The 17,760-nt window shown below is 37.9% G+C and overlaps 1 protein-coding gene across 1 annotated transcript; it reads right to left on the bottom strand.

The window, feature by feature from the left end:
- Window positions 1-11,076: 11,076 nt before the first annotated feature.
- LOC139450899 (uncharacterized) lies at window positions 11,077-11,478 on the bottom strand. The gene has a single exon (XM_071232727.1). It carries the CDS (start codon window positions 11,476-11,478, stop codon window positions 11,077-11,079), a length of 402 nt encoding a protein of 133 aa, XP_071088828.1.
- Between the last annotated feature and the right edge of the window lie 6,282 nt (window positions 11,479-17,760).

Below are 17,760 nucleotides of genomic sequence, written 5' to 3'. Positions count from 1 at the left end.
GCCGGGCTGGGTGCTTAGTATATTTACATTCTGTCAGCAAATTTAGATTTTACTCAATGAAATACATCGCCTATACTGTAATAAACAAACTTCAGACGGATCAGTATTTTATTGTGAGAATATATAAGGACAATACTATTCTCCACCTCACATGAACGCCGGGGACAGAGGAACAAGCACGGTCAGGATAGAACTCTGGAAATGTGTCCGTGGAACAATTTCTGTTCAGAATTCACAACTGTTACAAGGATACATGGTTACCACCGCGGTTTCAATTCGTTTTGAAAGGTTGGATGATATTCCCCATTGGAGGTTGGTGCTGGATACTAGTTTACCTTGGATGGAATCTTCAGTCGAAACATGAACCGAAACTGGACACGGTATTGGTTGTCGATTTGATATAAATTGTTGAAATCTTGTTATAATCAATCCAAGGACAAACGGTAATGCAATGTGTTTCAATTTGGTTAAACGACGTTGATCACATTCTGCAACCAGTTGACCAATGTTAATGAAACAAATACTGTTGAACAGAGATACTACAGTTGATTATTTGTTATCGTATGATTACTTTAAAATTGTTCCTATGTTTATTTGTCAATAGTCAATAGCCCTGACTGAATGTGTGTATGTTGAGTATGTGTGTCTGTGTACGTTCCTAGGATGGAGCAGGGACCAGGCGATCCTTGGAACTCATTGCAACATCGAGTCCAGGATATGCAAACACACTCATAGACACGGCGGAAATTTGTCCTTATTTACGGGCCACTTATGACGGATACAAACGCCCTGCCTTCAATAAATCTGCCTGATTTATTACCGCAATAAACCTCATTCGACATCAAGAGTCATTTTATACATTTTTATGTACGTTGGACTCACGATAAGGCATTCGAAAATGGCGCCTGTCCACAAGCGCTCGGAGATCTGCTAACATTGTGGCACTTGAAGATGGTGATATATGGTTGGTGGCGCCCTCTTGTGGATGTCCTTGTCACAAAGTCTCACGTTATTTGTTTTGGAACGAGAATGTCATTAGATATTCTGGTTTTCAAATGTGCCATGAAACCTTGCAGGTAGAAACTTCGACCGGGAGTGTCACCGTGGTAATAACAGTATCACGACAGAAACATTTAAGGACGCGTTTCTCAATACTAAAAATATGTTTGAATCATATTTGAATGTTGCAGGATTAGACTGAATAACTAGACTGAATAACTAGACTGAAAATAGAGACTGAAAAACCTTGGCCAAACCTATCCAGTGATCCACATTATAAAACGCTATTTCGAATTCAGAGAAGAGAGAACCAACGTGTCTGTTTAAGGATGCACAGAGCCACACGATCAGCTAAACCATATCTAAATATTTCAATAAATATAATAATTTTCAGGGTTGATTTTCAAATCCACACTGACAGTGAATCTAAACGTTACACGAAGGTTTGGGTGGTTCACAAATCTGTAGATCGCTGCACGGGTTCACTCTGTTGGCCCAAAGTAAATTCAGGATAATGAACCAAAGCCATTAAACATAATATTGTTCACAACTACAATGTCTAAATTCGTGTACAGGGCCTGACACAGCTAAGGGTAAGTATACATATTCTGTGTTTTGTGGAACTATTTTATTCATACTGTTTACACAAATGAAAAAAATACGATGAAACTGAAGCAATAAAAATGGTGATAATAACACATGTACTCATACGCACAGAATATCGTATTACATTAACTTGTGCCGCAAAACCCTGTCTCCCCAGATGGTTTTGTCACGGGGAGGACGTCGTCTGGATTAACGAAATCTTGGTACTGAGTGTTAATGTAACGGATTTCGTCAAAAGAAAGGAGATTTGGACAGTCGGCGTCCAAATATAGATATTTCAGTGTATAGGATAACTGTTAGTTTTAGTTTTTTAAATAGTTTTTGTGTGTGTAAATTCAAAGCGCGACAGTGAAGGAAATGATTCCTGTGTATTAGTTTTATCTGTTAACAAGTGCGGCTGTGAGCAATTAGACTACTATCTCGAACACTTGATGTCATCATTGATTTTCATTGATCGATTCATATAATTTTAAACACTATTTTGCCTTTTACACCCAATCGAATCGTTTTCGACAAATAGCCGAAACTGTTATCTTTTTGTCAGATGTTCAAACTGAAAACCCTGAAATTGTCTTTTCGAGCATTTTTATTGCGAATTTAAGAAATATAAAGTAGAACAAACATCTTTGTTGGAATATATGACTTTTGATCACTGTTCGGATGAACTGATGTCATTTGTGTAAACATCACAGTGATCCAGTCTTAATCGTTTATTTAATACTTGCTAGAATAATGTACGCATGATAATGTACCATCAAGACAGAATTTGGCTAGTCTACAATTGTCTAACATATAACCAAGTCGACACAACAGAGCTAGTGCTCAGTAAATCAACAATAGTTTCCTTGTTTCATCCATTCTCAGTAAATCAACAAGTTTCCGTTTCATCCATTGTAGCATGAAAAAACATTCAATTTTAAACTTTTTTAAACTGAATTGTGTCAAAGACATTTCTAAGACACAAGTAGGCACAAGTTTATGGATAAATAGCCTCTTTATTGTAGTCTTACTGTAAGAGCGATGTTTCGGTATAGATCATTGTGCCTTTTTCAAGCAAGACTGAATAATGAACATTGTACAAAATTGTGTATGGTAAGTGAAAGGTTAACAGTAACAAGAATTATCATAGATGAGTGGGATTAACATGAGTAGGTTAAGTAATAACACCAGAAGGATAATATTGTAGCGACATGATGAATAGAGAACGCACGATGAGGAAGGCAGATAAACAATAAGACAATTAAATCGCCATTCTGATTAAAATAAATTCTTTATCCAGTCAGTAATAAGACATGAGTATGTTGTGTAAGCATAAGTTTGTTTGTCAAGGGTGTGTTAAATTCTTTTATTTCATCGTCATGTCAATAGAGAAAATTCAGGAATACTAAACTTATGATGGGAATCTAATTTCCTTATTTCTATTTGAATATCTGCATTCACACCTGTTATTTTTAGATATTTGACAAAAATATTAGTTTTTATATCGAATTCATTTTCATTAACGCGAAATATGTATGAATGCAATGCAGCAGCTAGTTATGTTATATATTTTGGTGACAGTTCTATGTTAGGTAACTATCTTGTCAACAGTAGTACGAAGTTCATGTATGTCAAATGACTACTGTTATGCATTTCCTGTTAAATATGTACATGTGACTAAATATCTTGACACATACTTGCGATGTTAACTGACTGTACAGTTATGCTTTTCGTGTTAAGAATATAGTTATAACCTTACGACGAAATCCTTAGGACACTGAATGCCTGATGAATATATATAATACCTTTAAGCAATAACGTTCTTCGTTACATCCCTGCATAAAACCACACCCAACAACATGGAGAGGATTATGGGATAATAGAGATGATTCAGCGTCTGTCAGTAAAATACTTCTTACGAAACACATTAGTTTATCTCAGTTACATTTAGATTGCATATATTATTGTTTGCGGTATTTCAGAATATTATTGTATATTGATTTTATGAATTGTTTGTGTTGTTGGCTAAAGGTCTAACATGCAGTGTTTAGTTTCAATAATGTTCATCTTATAACCGTATGCCTCCCCAAATAAATGTTGATCTTATTTCATATTTGTTTTGGTCTGTTTTACCTGAATGAAAAAGGGCATCCAACTATTTCAGTGAAAATATCACTATCACGCATGTAATCATTCAGAGTATATGCATGGTATCAAAAAAGGGGCACAAATTGTGTGGTTGAATTGATGTATGATTAATATTCTTACCGGTTTAACGAAAAAATATTTTTAATCATGACTTGTTAATTCCCAGTAAGATCAAGTTTGATAAATACTTATACTTTCATTTTTTGGTATAATAACAAACTATTGCAGAATCACGTGGGTGTATCTTGCGTTGTTGTATGCAGTGGGTATCTTTGTGATAGACTATATTTTTAGATTAACTAATTTATGTGATTGAGAACCGGAAGTTAATGTGAAAAGTCATCAATAATTATTTTGACAGCATACTTTCTCTGGGAAATGTCTTATCCATTTACTACCTACTACAGGACATGTCCACTTATGTACCGTCCATAAATATATGCATGGCATATTGATCACGGATTTGATTCAAGTTTAATGTGACTGATGTATGTCTATCGGACAAATAAAAGTGTCAAACTTCTAAATCACATGCTGTGACATGCAACAACCGCCGCAATGAGTGGTACGCAGGTATGGCTTTGGTCACATGGAGTCTGTTTCGGAGGATAATTGAGACTGGTTGTTCCCTGTTATTATAGATAATGGGTTGCATTTTGTACTTCACTGTAATTCATATTCACACAAATGGAATTAGATTCTCCAAATTTCCGAAGTAATGTTTCTTCCGCTCCCCGTTCAACCATTTTCCCTTCTACCCCTCCCCCTCACTTCCCTCCCTCTCACTCCACCCCTTCATTTACCTACCTCCCGTCACTTCCCGCCCCCTCACTCCACCCTCCTCCCCTCCATCCGCTCCCCTTCTCCCTCCTTCTCTACGTATCCTGCTGGTAAGACAACCAAATATTTATATATATAATTTTGGTACCCTCCACCAGATTTATTCATTTATCACTTCGTTAATTCCATCGTTTGATCTTTCTTTCCTTAGTTAAACATATTTTATCAACAACAAAAAATAGGCCTAGCCATGAAGAAATTCACTTATGAAATCCTCTCCTTATTGGAATATCAAGTAATTGACATCAATCAAAATTACACGTTTGGATTTAAGACATCAGTATAAAATATGATCAAATATATACAATGTGCAGTGCAATTCATATTTGATCAGATAGGTTTACTCAGATAGGTATAAATCAGCATTGGGGTTAAGACAGTTATATCTGAGCCTTGTATGTAGTATGTTAAGTTCTCTTTCACCACGGTCGAAGTAGTCAGAGACGTTTAATTTGTTGGTTTCAAATTTACGACGTATATTCATGTAACAAAGATGTTACTTCCTTTACTTCATAATCAAAGAGTTCAAGGAACGTAAAATGCCTGGAATGGAGGCGTTTAAAAAAGTTAAAGCAAAATGTATAACTATGGTTTTTTACGCCACTTATATTCAGTAACTGTAGAAATATTGGAAGGTAATAAGTTAGATATATATGATGGACATTGGCTGTGGACAACTCTATGTATAATTAGTTGTTTTTAAGTCTATGTTTTTCCTTATGTGTTGCCCAGCAAGTTTCGTAATATAGGCTTGATGAAAGAAACTTCACTATCCTTGCCGCTTCTAGTTGTTGAATCTAAATTGGTTTTCATTAATGGTGGTGCTGTTAATCCCAGACTTACAAAGAATATTCTACTCATGCTAATATTGGTCTATTAATTTTTTTTATAGATTCTCAAATGTTGACTGCTTCACTTCGTACTTGAATAATCCTTATGAGGATACGAATTTAGAGGATGATGACAAAATATTATTGATTTGTTGAGTCCCTGTGATAGGTAACCCCAAAATTTATCCAATACCACCACACCATATATATTACTAGACTGTTTGCTGATGAGCAGTTCTTGGCCCATTTATATTTATTGTATATATTAACGTATACGTTAATATATACTATAAATATAAATGGGCCAAGAGCTAATTCTTGTGGCATGCCAAATCTGATAAACGTAACATTAAAAAACAATGTCTTCAGTGAGATTGAGTTTTGTTTAAGTTTAGATTACTTTTATTATCATTCTGAAGTTACAACAATTGATAGTCTGTAGTGGTGGGGTGTGTGCCTTTTTTGTTTTGTGATAATTTATTTTTCGGTCACTTATTAAAAGAAAGTGACAAAATCCTTTCAGAATCTCTGCTAAAATGAGATTAGATTGCACGATTTCGACTGCATCGTGAGCATGTGCTTATGACACTGTCAGATAGTGATGATAACAGGTGTTCGCGTAAAGGTGAGCGTATCCTGCCACGCCGGCTGCATGCGTCATAAACGCATGGGTAGATTTACGCGCCCCAAAACACCAATCACAGATAGAAGCTGAACAATTTGTAATCACCACTTTGTGAAAGACAAAGTATATTTCTAACTGGCTGTAATCTTTACTCATATTTGAGGTTAAAATTATGGAAATTTCTCAAATTCTAAATTTCATCAGATGCGCACGGTCGCCAGACGTATTGTTAGTGCGGAACAACAAGGTTGTTAATTCCCCAGCCGCATTGCTACCCTATTTTTAAAAAATATTTTTTAAAGCTTGCACTAATATTACACTGTATTATCTCTGTTACCACTGGATGTTTTTGTATTTGTATGCGTTGTATGTGATGAGATAAACTGAACAAAAAAGTAAAGGATCAGGAATATTTTTGGGGATATTTATTTGTCGTGGAAACAAAATTCTATTAATTTTCTTTTTCTTTGAGTAAATTCTGTATTTTACGCATATATATATATATATATATATATATATATATATATATATATATATATATATATATATATATATATATATGGTGTGTTGTAGGTCATACATCCGCATATTGTATATTTTTTATGAATTTTTATATTGTAATAATTGTATCATATACAAGATATGAAACATTAAATAACATTCTCTTCTACCTCGTCTTCTATTTATGACTGCATGCGTGTGGCAACAGGAGGAAGAGTGTTCATAGAAAATCCAGAACTATTTAAATGGTCAAAAAAGCTTTTGCTTAACATGCCTGGTCCCTGGGCCAATGAGATGCATCTGGTGTAAAATTGACAGGGTTAAAATGCCCCTATAAACTATCAACTGTCAGTATCAACTGGTTTTATGGCGGATCTCCAATCCCAGTAATTACATTATAATAAAAACAACATAATGGTTCATTTATCCGTTACATCAATAGTAAATATCCTTTAGATACTTCTCAAAAGAAGCTAAAGAACATCCGATTCATTCCTTTTGCTATGGTTTAACTGCCATGCCGTGCGAGTTCTCCTCTCCCATAACTCAATTCAGAATTCTAGTCAGTCGATGAATGTGTGTCGTAAATCGAACGCACGTATATGACCACATGCATTGTTTAATATAAGATTTTATACCAAAGCTAAATACAAATACGAACGTGTCTTCAAGGTTTTTTGACCTATTCCTGTAATTTATCTAGGTCTTGATATTTCATCAGCTACATCAATGAATATCTAAGATCTTACAATTCCCCCTATTAGTGAGTGAGTGAGTATGGTTTTACGCCGCTTTTGGCAATATTCCAGCAATATCACGGCGGGGGACACCAGAAATGGGCTTCACACATTGTACCCATGTCGGGAATTGAACCCGGGTCTTCGGCGTGACGAGCCAACGCTTTAACCACTAGGCTACCCGACCGCCCCTCTCCCCCTACTAAGTATTTAAAATACATGGACGTTATTGAACGATATTGAGATCAACCTGATCACGAAAGTGTGAATTGGCAATAGCATTACCTGTATGTCAAGCCCTCAGCTTCAAACTAATATTCGATGTCGGTGTAGGTAAAGAAATAGGCAATATCATTAAATGGCATTTTGGAAGCTGGAGCATCAAGAAAACTGAAAACTGAAACTTGTAGATGGTATAATATAAGGAAAGCTTTGGACACTTGAAAAATAACGTTGGTGAGGAATTTCATTTTATATTTATATCGTGAATTGGATCATTCAAGAAATAAATATCGTCTTCTTCTTCTTCGTCTAAGACAATGTTGACCTTTTTAGCTCACTACACATTGAAGAACACACTGCAAAACCCCGATGTTTTTGCTTCGTCCCTATGGTTTAATCCCATCGCATATCACTCTGTTCCTTGTTTTTGTAATTATATATGTTTATGTATTATTAACAATAAAACTAGGTCCAATCCAGTTGTTGATCGGTATCCCCCGACTTTCCCAACATTGGTAGGCGTATAACAACATAAGGATTGAGTGGTTGGTGTTGCCAACTGTATCATTAGGGGTCTTGATAGTGGGATTCAGTCAGATTGCTGGAGGAGTGAAATGGGTGGAATAACACATCACTTTTATTACCAATGTTTAAGAACATATAGATCAACATATATAATACTTAAAATTGTATTACCAACAGTTAATGGTTTTTCTATTGCCTATAGATCACATATTTGATAGGTCAACATAATTCATATTACTGTTATGTTGTATTAATTCATGTTGTACAACATATAAACATATTTGTGTTGTAATTTGTGTTTTGCAACATTCAGATCACATATGTATCACAACACATACGTATTTTAATGTCCGTACAACAATTACATAACGATAATGTCAGAATTCAAATTAGGTGGGATACACCAACATACTGGATTGGTGTTTTGCGTCCTTCTCGGATCACTGGCTTGATAAAGGTACAAGTGTCTGTACCGAAACGTCGCATTGAAAGAATGAAAACGTTGAAATCCATGTCAACGTGGTCTTCATGAAACAGGATTAGATACGCCCGTACACGTGACACGTGAACTTACGGATGGCTCACATGAATCCATAAAAGTTACGGCCGCTGAGCTCATCACTAACCAATCGTAGCTGCCATTATAAATCATATTTTCATTGCGCATAGAAAGTGAAGATTTCATGTTCTGATCATTCATCGCAACAAGATATAATGTATTCAGGTGGTACGTATTAGTTATAGCTAAACACACATTTTGCATATATTCCCCAAAATGAACTCAATATTTCCAAATTCCCATTTCAAAATTGTATTCGTGAACAAACGACACTTCTGGTTTATGATAGATGAGTGAATTAAATGTTGTATTGTAATTCCCTGACGGGCAAACATGTTTAATAATTACAGAACGAGTACATATTACAATCCAGTTAATTTAACCTGCATTTGTTGATCTCTTCAGTGTTTAAGGTAACATGTAATGTACGAGTTGTTGATGAATATGAGCATACACATAAACAAACATGATGCATTATCATGCATAGCACACGGGGCAATACTCTATTACTCATATTCTATGTAATAAAATTAAATTTCAAAACCCAAAATAATTATTACATTTATTCACGACATTGATTTTAAATCTTCATTTAAGTAAAATCAGGTAATAATGTATAAACAAATCACGAAGAAATATTCGTATGATAAATGTATTTAGTTAATCTTTGTCTATTTCATATCTCGTTTTTTTTATATATTATATTCTTTCTGATGGTATTTCAAATTTGTAGAATATATGTACGCATACCTGTAACGTGTTATTAAAAAGAAATGTTGCCTGATGATTCATCCTTTTAAAAAACTGAAATAAACATTATATAATCGCACCACTCCTGTCTCGATGACGATAGTATCACGCAGTTTGTACAATGTGTGCTGGCAACAAATACCGTTAGTATTAGATCAATACTCTATTTATAGCATGTTATAGATTTTCCTATTGAAACAGCTGAATAAATATATTTACTGTAGTTTTATCTTGATAAGTACCCGTTTATACTGATCAGGAGATTTGCAACTTAAATATGACTTACACGGCAGATTATCAGAGTGTGGAAAGAGGGATATACCTTCAGAATGAGAGAGCATGGAAAGCAATTCCATTGTACATGAGCTATTAGTTATTAATAACTCTTTATTTACTAAATCAAACAGTATGTTCAAATAGGGAAGTGAATTGAATAGAAAGATATTTAATAACGCATGATTAACGTAAATAAAAAACCCACATTGCATCACATACACACGCACGTACGCACGTACTATGCTATATAAGTGAAATAATCACCACATCCTTGATAATACTTACGTTAACGCAGGTTTAGTGGTTTGAGTGGATTGAAGTTTACAGAGGAAAATCCAGGCAGTTTGTCGTGGACAGTTTTACATACTTGATAGTTGAAGTTATTTGTTCCAGATAATAATAATAATTCATCCACAGAGTTCCATAGTATCACAAAAAGAATTATGACGAAATTTGGTACAGTGCTTTGGGGAATCCTGGGCAATCAAATAGTCATAAACTGAGAAAATTTCGGTTGTTATAAGAGCGCCTGTGCACTTCATAATATTCGCACAGTATTTGGAATCAGTTTCACCGTAGTCAAGCTCCGGTGTGGTACCCTCCCTTTGGAAATAGAGTTGGGGCGCTATTAGCGCCCAGAAACTCCTTTTTCTGAATATATTTTTAAATTCTGTAACCACCGCAGTGGTGAAGACGAAGCTCAATTTTAGTTACCTGTGAATACTAATGTAAGATCGGGTTTATTTCTTCAAGTGAGGTGAGTGGGCATTGTTTTACGCCGCTTTAAGCATTATTCCAGCGATATCACGGCAGGGGACATTAGAAATGGACTGAAGACATTGTACCCATGTGGGGAATCGAACCCGGGTTCTCGGTGTGACGCGCGAACGCTTTTATCACTAGGCTACCCCACCGCCCCTAATTTAATCAAACCTCACTCATTAATCCATTGTTTACTATCATGATCAGCTGATCAATTCGCATTGTTAATGTCGCGTGAAGAGTTATCGTTTGTCCGTGTCGCTGTCGTCATCTTTAAGTTTAAGGGAAATGTCATCCCTCACATTAGTTTCTATAATACACACGTTCTTATCTTAGTTGAACTAAGATATTCAGGTTTTAGTAATATGTTTTTGTAATATTTTAACCATTAATATTAATATAGATTCATATCTTAGCACGTTCGGTGCTTTTACTGCGTTATTATTGATACCCCTGTGTATGATAGGGCTTTTCGATCGGACTTCAATGTAGCACACGCCATGTGACACAGCAATAAAATATTTCTTATCTTATATCTTATCTTCAGTTTGTCATTGCACGTGGGAATCTACACGTAGGAATTCCAGCTGCGTTGTTTGCTTAAACAGCTGCATTTACTCTTTTCAAATTTAAGAAAAAATATGAAGCAAAAATATATTTATATATTTCCCTGAACGAAGGGCCTTAAAGTATGTAGGGTGATTAGAGGAAATCATTCTATCTTCTTCCTCCTCTTCTTCTTCTTCTCCTCTCCTCATTTTTCTTCTTCCACTTCTTCTCCTTCTTCTTCTCTTCTTTTCCTTCCTCTTCTTCTCCCTCCCCTCTTCCTCTTCTTCTTCCTCCCTTCCTCTTCTTCTCCTTCCTCCCTTCCTCTTCTTCTCCTTCCTCCCCTTCCTCTTCTTCTTCCTCTTCTCCTTCCTCTTCTCCTTCCTCTTCTTCCCCTTCTCTCCTTCTTGCCCCTCTCTTTCCTTCTCCTCTTTCTCTTCTTCCTCCCTTTCCTCTCGTTTTCTCGCCTCCCTTTTCTTCTCCTTCCTCCCCATCTTCCTCCCCTCTGCTTCTTCTCCCTACTTTTTCCTCTCCCTCCTCTTCTTCTCCTTCCTTTTTCTTCTTCCTCTTCATATTTTTCTTCTCCTTTCTCTTCTTCTTTTCTTCCTCTCCCTCTTCTCCTGCTTATCCTTGATGTGTTCGCGTTTATTCAATCTTTGATTGGGACGCCTCCGTGGTCTGGTGGTAGAGCATAGGTGATTCGATCGCCGGCCACGTCAATCCAAATGACATTAAAAAATGGTACACTTGTTGTTTCCCTGTCTGGCACTCGGCAGTAAGGGACTGAAACAGGGACTGGTCGGCTCGGAGTCAGTATACTGTATCCGATAGAGGTAATGTCTCACGCCTTCGGGTTACAACGTCACGCAATCAACAAAGTCACCACGCTAGATCACCTGATCAATTTAGTCTACTAGGACTTAGGGACTACAACGGCCGAACTCCGGTATGACTTCGTTAATGTCGGTACAGCACCGGTAGAGCCCCGTAATGGATCGGCGGCTCTCCGGTGGCCTCAATGTGTACCGTACTGGTACCGATGTGAAACCGTAGTATGTTGTTGTTGTTGTTGTTGTTGTTGCATTAAGTGTTTAAGAGGTTTGCCTAGGCAATTTCGGCTGACCTGTCCCTCTTTGGGACTCCTGTGTGTGAGAAGGGTACGCATATCTATTGTGAGTTCGGTGTTCACATAATTTCTGTTTTTGCATTGATATGATTTCTACTTTCTTATATTGATATGATTTCATTTTTATCCTTGGCTGCTCTGTTTATATACGTTCGAGTAGCTGACCATCTCTCGAGTGACAGGCCCTTTATGACCAACAAACTCGTTGGTTGCTGGAGACCTATTCTAACTCGAAATCTCCACAGTAGAGCTCAAGTGTAAAGACAATAAAAGACTTATGAGTATCACCTCCAGATTTAAACGTAAATGTGGTATAAAAGTTGGTCTAAAATGTGAACTTAACCATTCGACCACGGTACTGGTGGCAAAGAGGTGAAAGGCGTCACATTAAGCCCCTTTACCGTGTCAGGATACGCTGATAGTAGGTTCGAACCTTAGATTCCTCCCGATAACGAACACTGGTATAACATTACCATGCGTTCAGAGCTCGTGGGTTTAGAAACGCGATGAAGATCAACAGACAGCCATTTGGGGCTTTCCACCAAAATTAAGCTGACGTCCTTTGATGAGGCGGAAAAGACGCTCAAACTCACTCATTCCATCCATCATAACGCCTGACTGCGCCTGGTGCCATTTTTATCACCGACAACATCATCATTCTCACCAACCCCAGACAGCCTCTGTGGTCTGGTGGAGAGAGCATCCCCGGACAGCGGAATGTCGTGGTTCCAGCCCAGACTTGTGCATACCTAAAGACGCACCTGTTAGGCTGCCTGGTGCTCGGAATTAAAGAGACCCATGAAGATCCGGGGTAGAACAGATCTTCAGCAACCCATGCTTGCCGTAAAAGGCGACTATGCATGTAGCAAGAGGCGACTGATTGGATCGGGTGGTCAGGCTCGCTGACTTGGTTGATGCATGTCATCGCATCCCAATTGCGTGGATCGATGTCCATGATGTCAATCACTGGATTGTCTGACTCGATTACTTACAGACGGCCGTCATATAGCTGGAATATTGCTGTGGCGTTAAACAACAAACAAAGAGACAAGGGAATTAAAGGATAAAACAAGTACAGGCGGGTTATGTCTGGGTAAGGTACCCATGTCAGGCTGCGGCATTGGACTATCTCATTGAGCCAGCAATAAATAACTGGCAAATTTTCCCGACGAATACAAGCGAGCACACACACACAGACAGACACAGACACATACAGACACACAGACAGACAGAGAGAGACACACACATACACAAACACAAGGAGACTCATGCAGACACACACAGAAACACAGACACATGCAGACACACACTGAGACAGATACAAACACACACACACACACACACACTTTTAAGCACATACACACACACACACACACACTCTTAAGCACACACACATACATAGACACACATTTAGACACACAAGCACGCACACAAGTGGAGTAGAAACCCATTTCACTGCACCCCCTCTTACCACAACCTTATATCCGCAGAACAAGGCAAGTGTATTATTATTCCTTCTTTGAGAGTCATTTGTCAACCATTCTCTGTACATCACTTGCTTTATAACTGTGTTAGAATCTACACCGAAACGTCACCCTTAATTATAATAAAGAAGTTGTTCATCCATATATCTTTTCCTTACTTTGTTCTTACCTTATCATGGGGAAGAAACCAGAGGTCAGCCTGATGAACTTCACTCGTTGTAAAAATATCAAAATTCTTCCTCGGTATATAACGCGGTGCCGGTAAGTATATTTGCCACATCGCTTGTTTCTTTAACCAATCTTTGGCCACAACTTTAGATACTTTAGCCGCAGTGGCTAATTTTTTTCATTGCTCCTATACCTTTCCAATATCCTCGTGGGCTATAGTAAATTTTATCCATTAATTAATATTGACGATCGTTGAATCGCATCATCATTTTTGCATAAAAAATTCCCCCTGTAGTGGTGGTATAGGTATATAAATCTGGCTGAAGTGGGGTTGCGGCAGAACCCCCATTACCTATACTACTGTTCTATAAAGTTGCGTTGTTTTATTGTCAGTACAAAACCAAATACATTGTACTCGTGACTAAGCAGGCATGACAGATGCTAGTTTAACAGTCACGCTTTCGTTTATACAGACCGACATAATAACAACCCGTCTCGTCTTGAACCCTTAGGGTCAGTGAGTGCTGCAGGGACAACTCGCAGATTGTTCTGGATACGGGTCTATTCACTAACACGGTCTAAGGGACATAACTCCGCCCGTGCTATCCGCTGTCCCTGATGCGCTGTTCACACGTGAGTGCGGTATCGATCCTCCCGGTCTGAATGTGCGCATGTGTCAACATAACCAATGGTCGGTGTCTGGCTAGTAGCGTAACTAGGCTTAAATGATTTTACGAGAGTTTTTAATGAATTATCATTATTCAGGCGTTTTATCTTGTAGCAATTGGTTCACGGATACAAACCACACATAAATTACGTTTTTTATAGTTTATATTTTTTTAATTACCGTTGATCCTGATAATGACGCTTACGAAAAAACAATATCACAAAATTATGTCCCTACCTGAGCAAGTGGTGCTCAATGCTCAAGTAAATTAAAGGCGCTCTCAAATACGCTTCATAACTTTACCGTTAATATTTTAACATTCTCGTCACTTTTATCATCGTACCATCCGAAGAAACAAAACAACAACAACAACAACAACAACAAAAAACAACTACTTGGCCTATTTATATTTTTAGTTCGATCACTGAGCAAGGAAAATAATCCTGAAAGTAACCAATAAGAAAAAGTAAAAGTCTTATAGTCGATATAAACGAGTACAAAACGACTGGTGTTTATCAATTATTCGATCTACCAGTTTGTGAATTGTATTAAACGTTCCTTGTGCTATATGAGAAATGTAAACTTTTGTTATGTATTGAGCGGTGATATACTTATTTACCTGAAATTATGAAATTGATCTCTAACACGGCTATATAAACTTGAGAAAACTGTTACTCATACCCGTTTTCATTACTTACCCCCAGCAATGTTATGACCCCTGACCGCCTCCGTGGTCTAGTGGTAGAGCGTCTGTCCGGGGTGCGGAAGGTCGGGAGTTCGATCCCCGGCCGCGTCAAGAATGTTAAAATAGGGTATTTGCTTTTACCCTGCTTAAGAGGCTAGAACAAGGATTGGTCGGTTCTGAGTCAGTATACTGTGTCTGAGTGGGGTATTCATGTCTAATTCGGCATGGTATCTCAGTGGTTTAGCACTAGAAAAACGACATTAGTCCGGACAAATACAAGCAAGCACACACACACACACGCACGCACGCACGCACACACACACACACACGTGCATGCATGTAAGTGTAATAATCTTGGACGCGACGTTAAACCACTTTTCCCCCCAACTAGTGTGGATGCATGATCATGATGTCAATCACTGGACTGTTCCAGCCTCGATTAGTTATGGACCAGCCAACTAACAAACAAACCAATCTTCTTTAGTCTAGATAAATCGTACTCCGTCTCGAGTTATGTTACGGTATAAATGTTGAAAACAAAGATTGGGAGGTTTTGTGTACACACAGTTAATATGTGTGTTGTGATGACTATACTTGGTGGGGGCTTCGAGATGATCGTCAAGGGAGGTAACTCTTCCACCCTTAACATCTCAGTGACTCGGGCGAATGCTTCCTGCATGCTTAGTGGACCTTTTTGATTTGTGCGTGGACTATTTTCACCAATTAAACGAGTATTAAAAATAAAAACAGGCTTAGCTGGTGTATATAGCGATATGAATTACTTGAAAATATTTGATTGAAGGATGCAATCCCATTTTTCAGCAACCGTACATCCAGCGAAAGGTTTGTTCATTCATTAAACGAGCAGTTTTTCTCATAATCTCTGTGATGCTGTTTCTGCAATATATCGTAAACGACAACTGCTTACTTCATTATTTTAATACACATGCATGGAGTTGTTTTAAAGCAGTATGATTCATGCATTTATTGAGATAGGTATGTATATATGGATATGGAGTGTTAGTATATGTGCACAGGTGGAAATAATCATTTAATTAATCAATTAATTAATTAATTAATTAATTAATTAATTAATTAATTAATTAATGTATGTATGTATGTATGTATGTATGTATGTGTTCGTTCGTGTGAGTCTGTCTGTGCGTGTTAATGTGTGTCTGTGTCTCCGCGAGCGTGTGTGTCACTGTGTGTCTGTGTTTGTGTGTGTGCCTGTCTGTGTGTGTTTGAGTGAGTGTGTGTATGTCTGTGTGTTTTATGTGTGAGTGAGTGTGTGTGTCTGTGTTTGTGCCTGTCTGTGTGTGTTTGAGTGAGTGTGTGTATGTCTGTGTGTTTTATGTGTGAGTGAGTGTGTGTGTCTGTGTTTGTGTGTGTGCCTGTCTGTGTGTGTTTGAGTGAGTGTGTGTATGTCTGTGTGTTTTATGTGTGAGTGAGTGTGTGTGTCTGTGTGAGTGTGTTTGTGTCTGCCTCCGTGTCAGTCACACTCAGTATGTGTCATGCAGTGTATGTTATTGTTTTGTCCTGTACGACATTGTTGATTTATCCTGATGCTTTACTGACTTTACATATCTCTCATAAAGCCCGGGGGTGTCAGTATGTTTTCGTTATATTTTCTATATTGTTAATTTGTCTTTGTATTGTTAAAAATATCCGTTTCAAGTGACGAGTTTACAGAAAGTGAGACATGTTCTCTTATCATATCTGATCACTTATTATTTCCTGTATAATACAAGCACTTGTACCGATGGTCGCATTGATGCAATAAAGAAGCTGAAACCCTTAAGTCAAGTCAGTCATCACAGATACTACAGCTTCAAAAGTGCCCCTTAAACAAATAATCAGAATGTAAAACATAATGACACCTTTACCGAGAGCTGAATATCTATAATATGTAGAGTAGGATGCTATGATCCCATTCATTCCGTTTTTCGTCCTTCCTGTATGAGAACCAGACACTGGAATACAACGCCACCATGTGAACACGCAGGGTTCACCATTCACCCAACGGTGGCGTGAGCGCTAATATCAAGAAATGTAGAAAACGATTTCAATCCCAATGAAATAATTTAAGTAATATTACTGTTTTTTTACTTCAAATCTTAAACATATTTCGATCCCCGACCGCGTCATACCAAAAGACGTTAAAAGATGGTAGTTGTTGTTACCCTGTCTGGCGCTCGGCTGAAAAAGGACTGGTCGGGTCGGAGTCCGTATACTGTGTCTGAGTGGGGTGTTCATGTTAAACTGCGGCATGGTATCTCAGTGAGCTAGCACTATAAATCGGCATCAGTCCGGACTAGTACAAGCAGCCACACACACGTGCATGCACGTCGCTGTATAAGTGAAATAATCTTGGTCGCGACGTTAAACCCAATGTCACCTCACCTCAATATCGTATTATAACGATTACATTGAGAGGGAATACATTTTACCCGGTTTAACCATATACTGGTCTTGGAGTTGTGAGGCGCGGACGGTGCTGTGTGGACGGGATCAACATAGGCCACCCCTTGCCCGCTCGACTACCATGGGATGTAACGAGTGAGTGAGGTTAACGCCGCTTTTACCAATACTCCAGCAACATTACGGCTGGGATTATGCCTTTTACGCCCAGCAGAATCTGTTTTGCCATGTTGTCGAGATTTGTTTAGTCGCTAGACGACAAAGCCGCCTCACAGGGTATTAACATTCATTAACATATGGGATA

The sequence above is a fragment of the Haliotis cracherodii genome, unplaced genomic scaffold (assembly GCF_022045235.1).
Source record: "Haliotis cracherodii isolate W230 unplaced genomic scaffold, xgHalCrac1.p SCAF_8, whole genome shotgun sequence".
Lineage (NCBI taxonomy): Eukaryota > Metazoa > Mollusca > Gastropoda > Lepetellida > Haliotidae > Haliotis > Haliotis cracherodii.
Note: the sequence above shows the minus strand (reverse complement) of the source record. Positions and strands in the feature narration are given on the sequence as shown.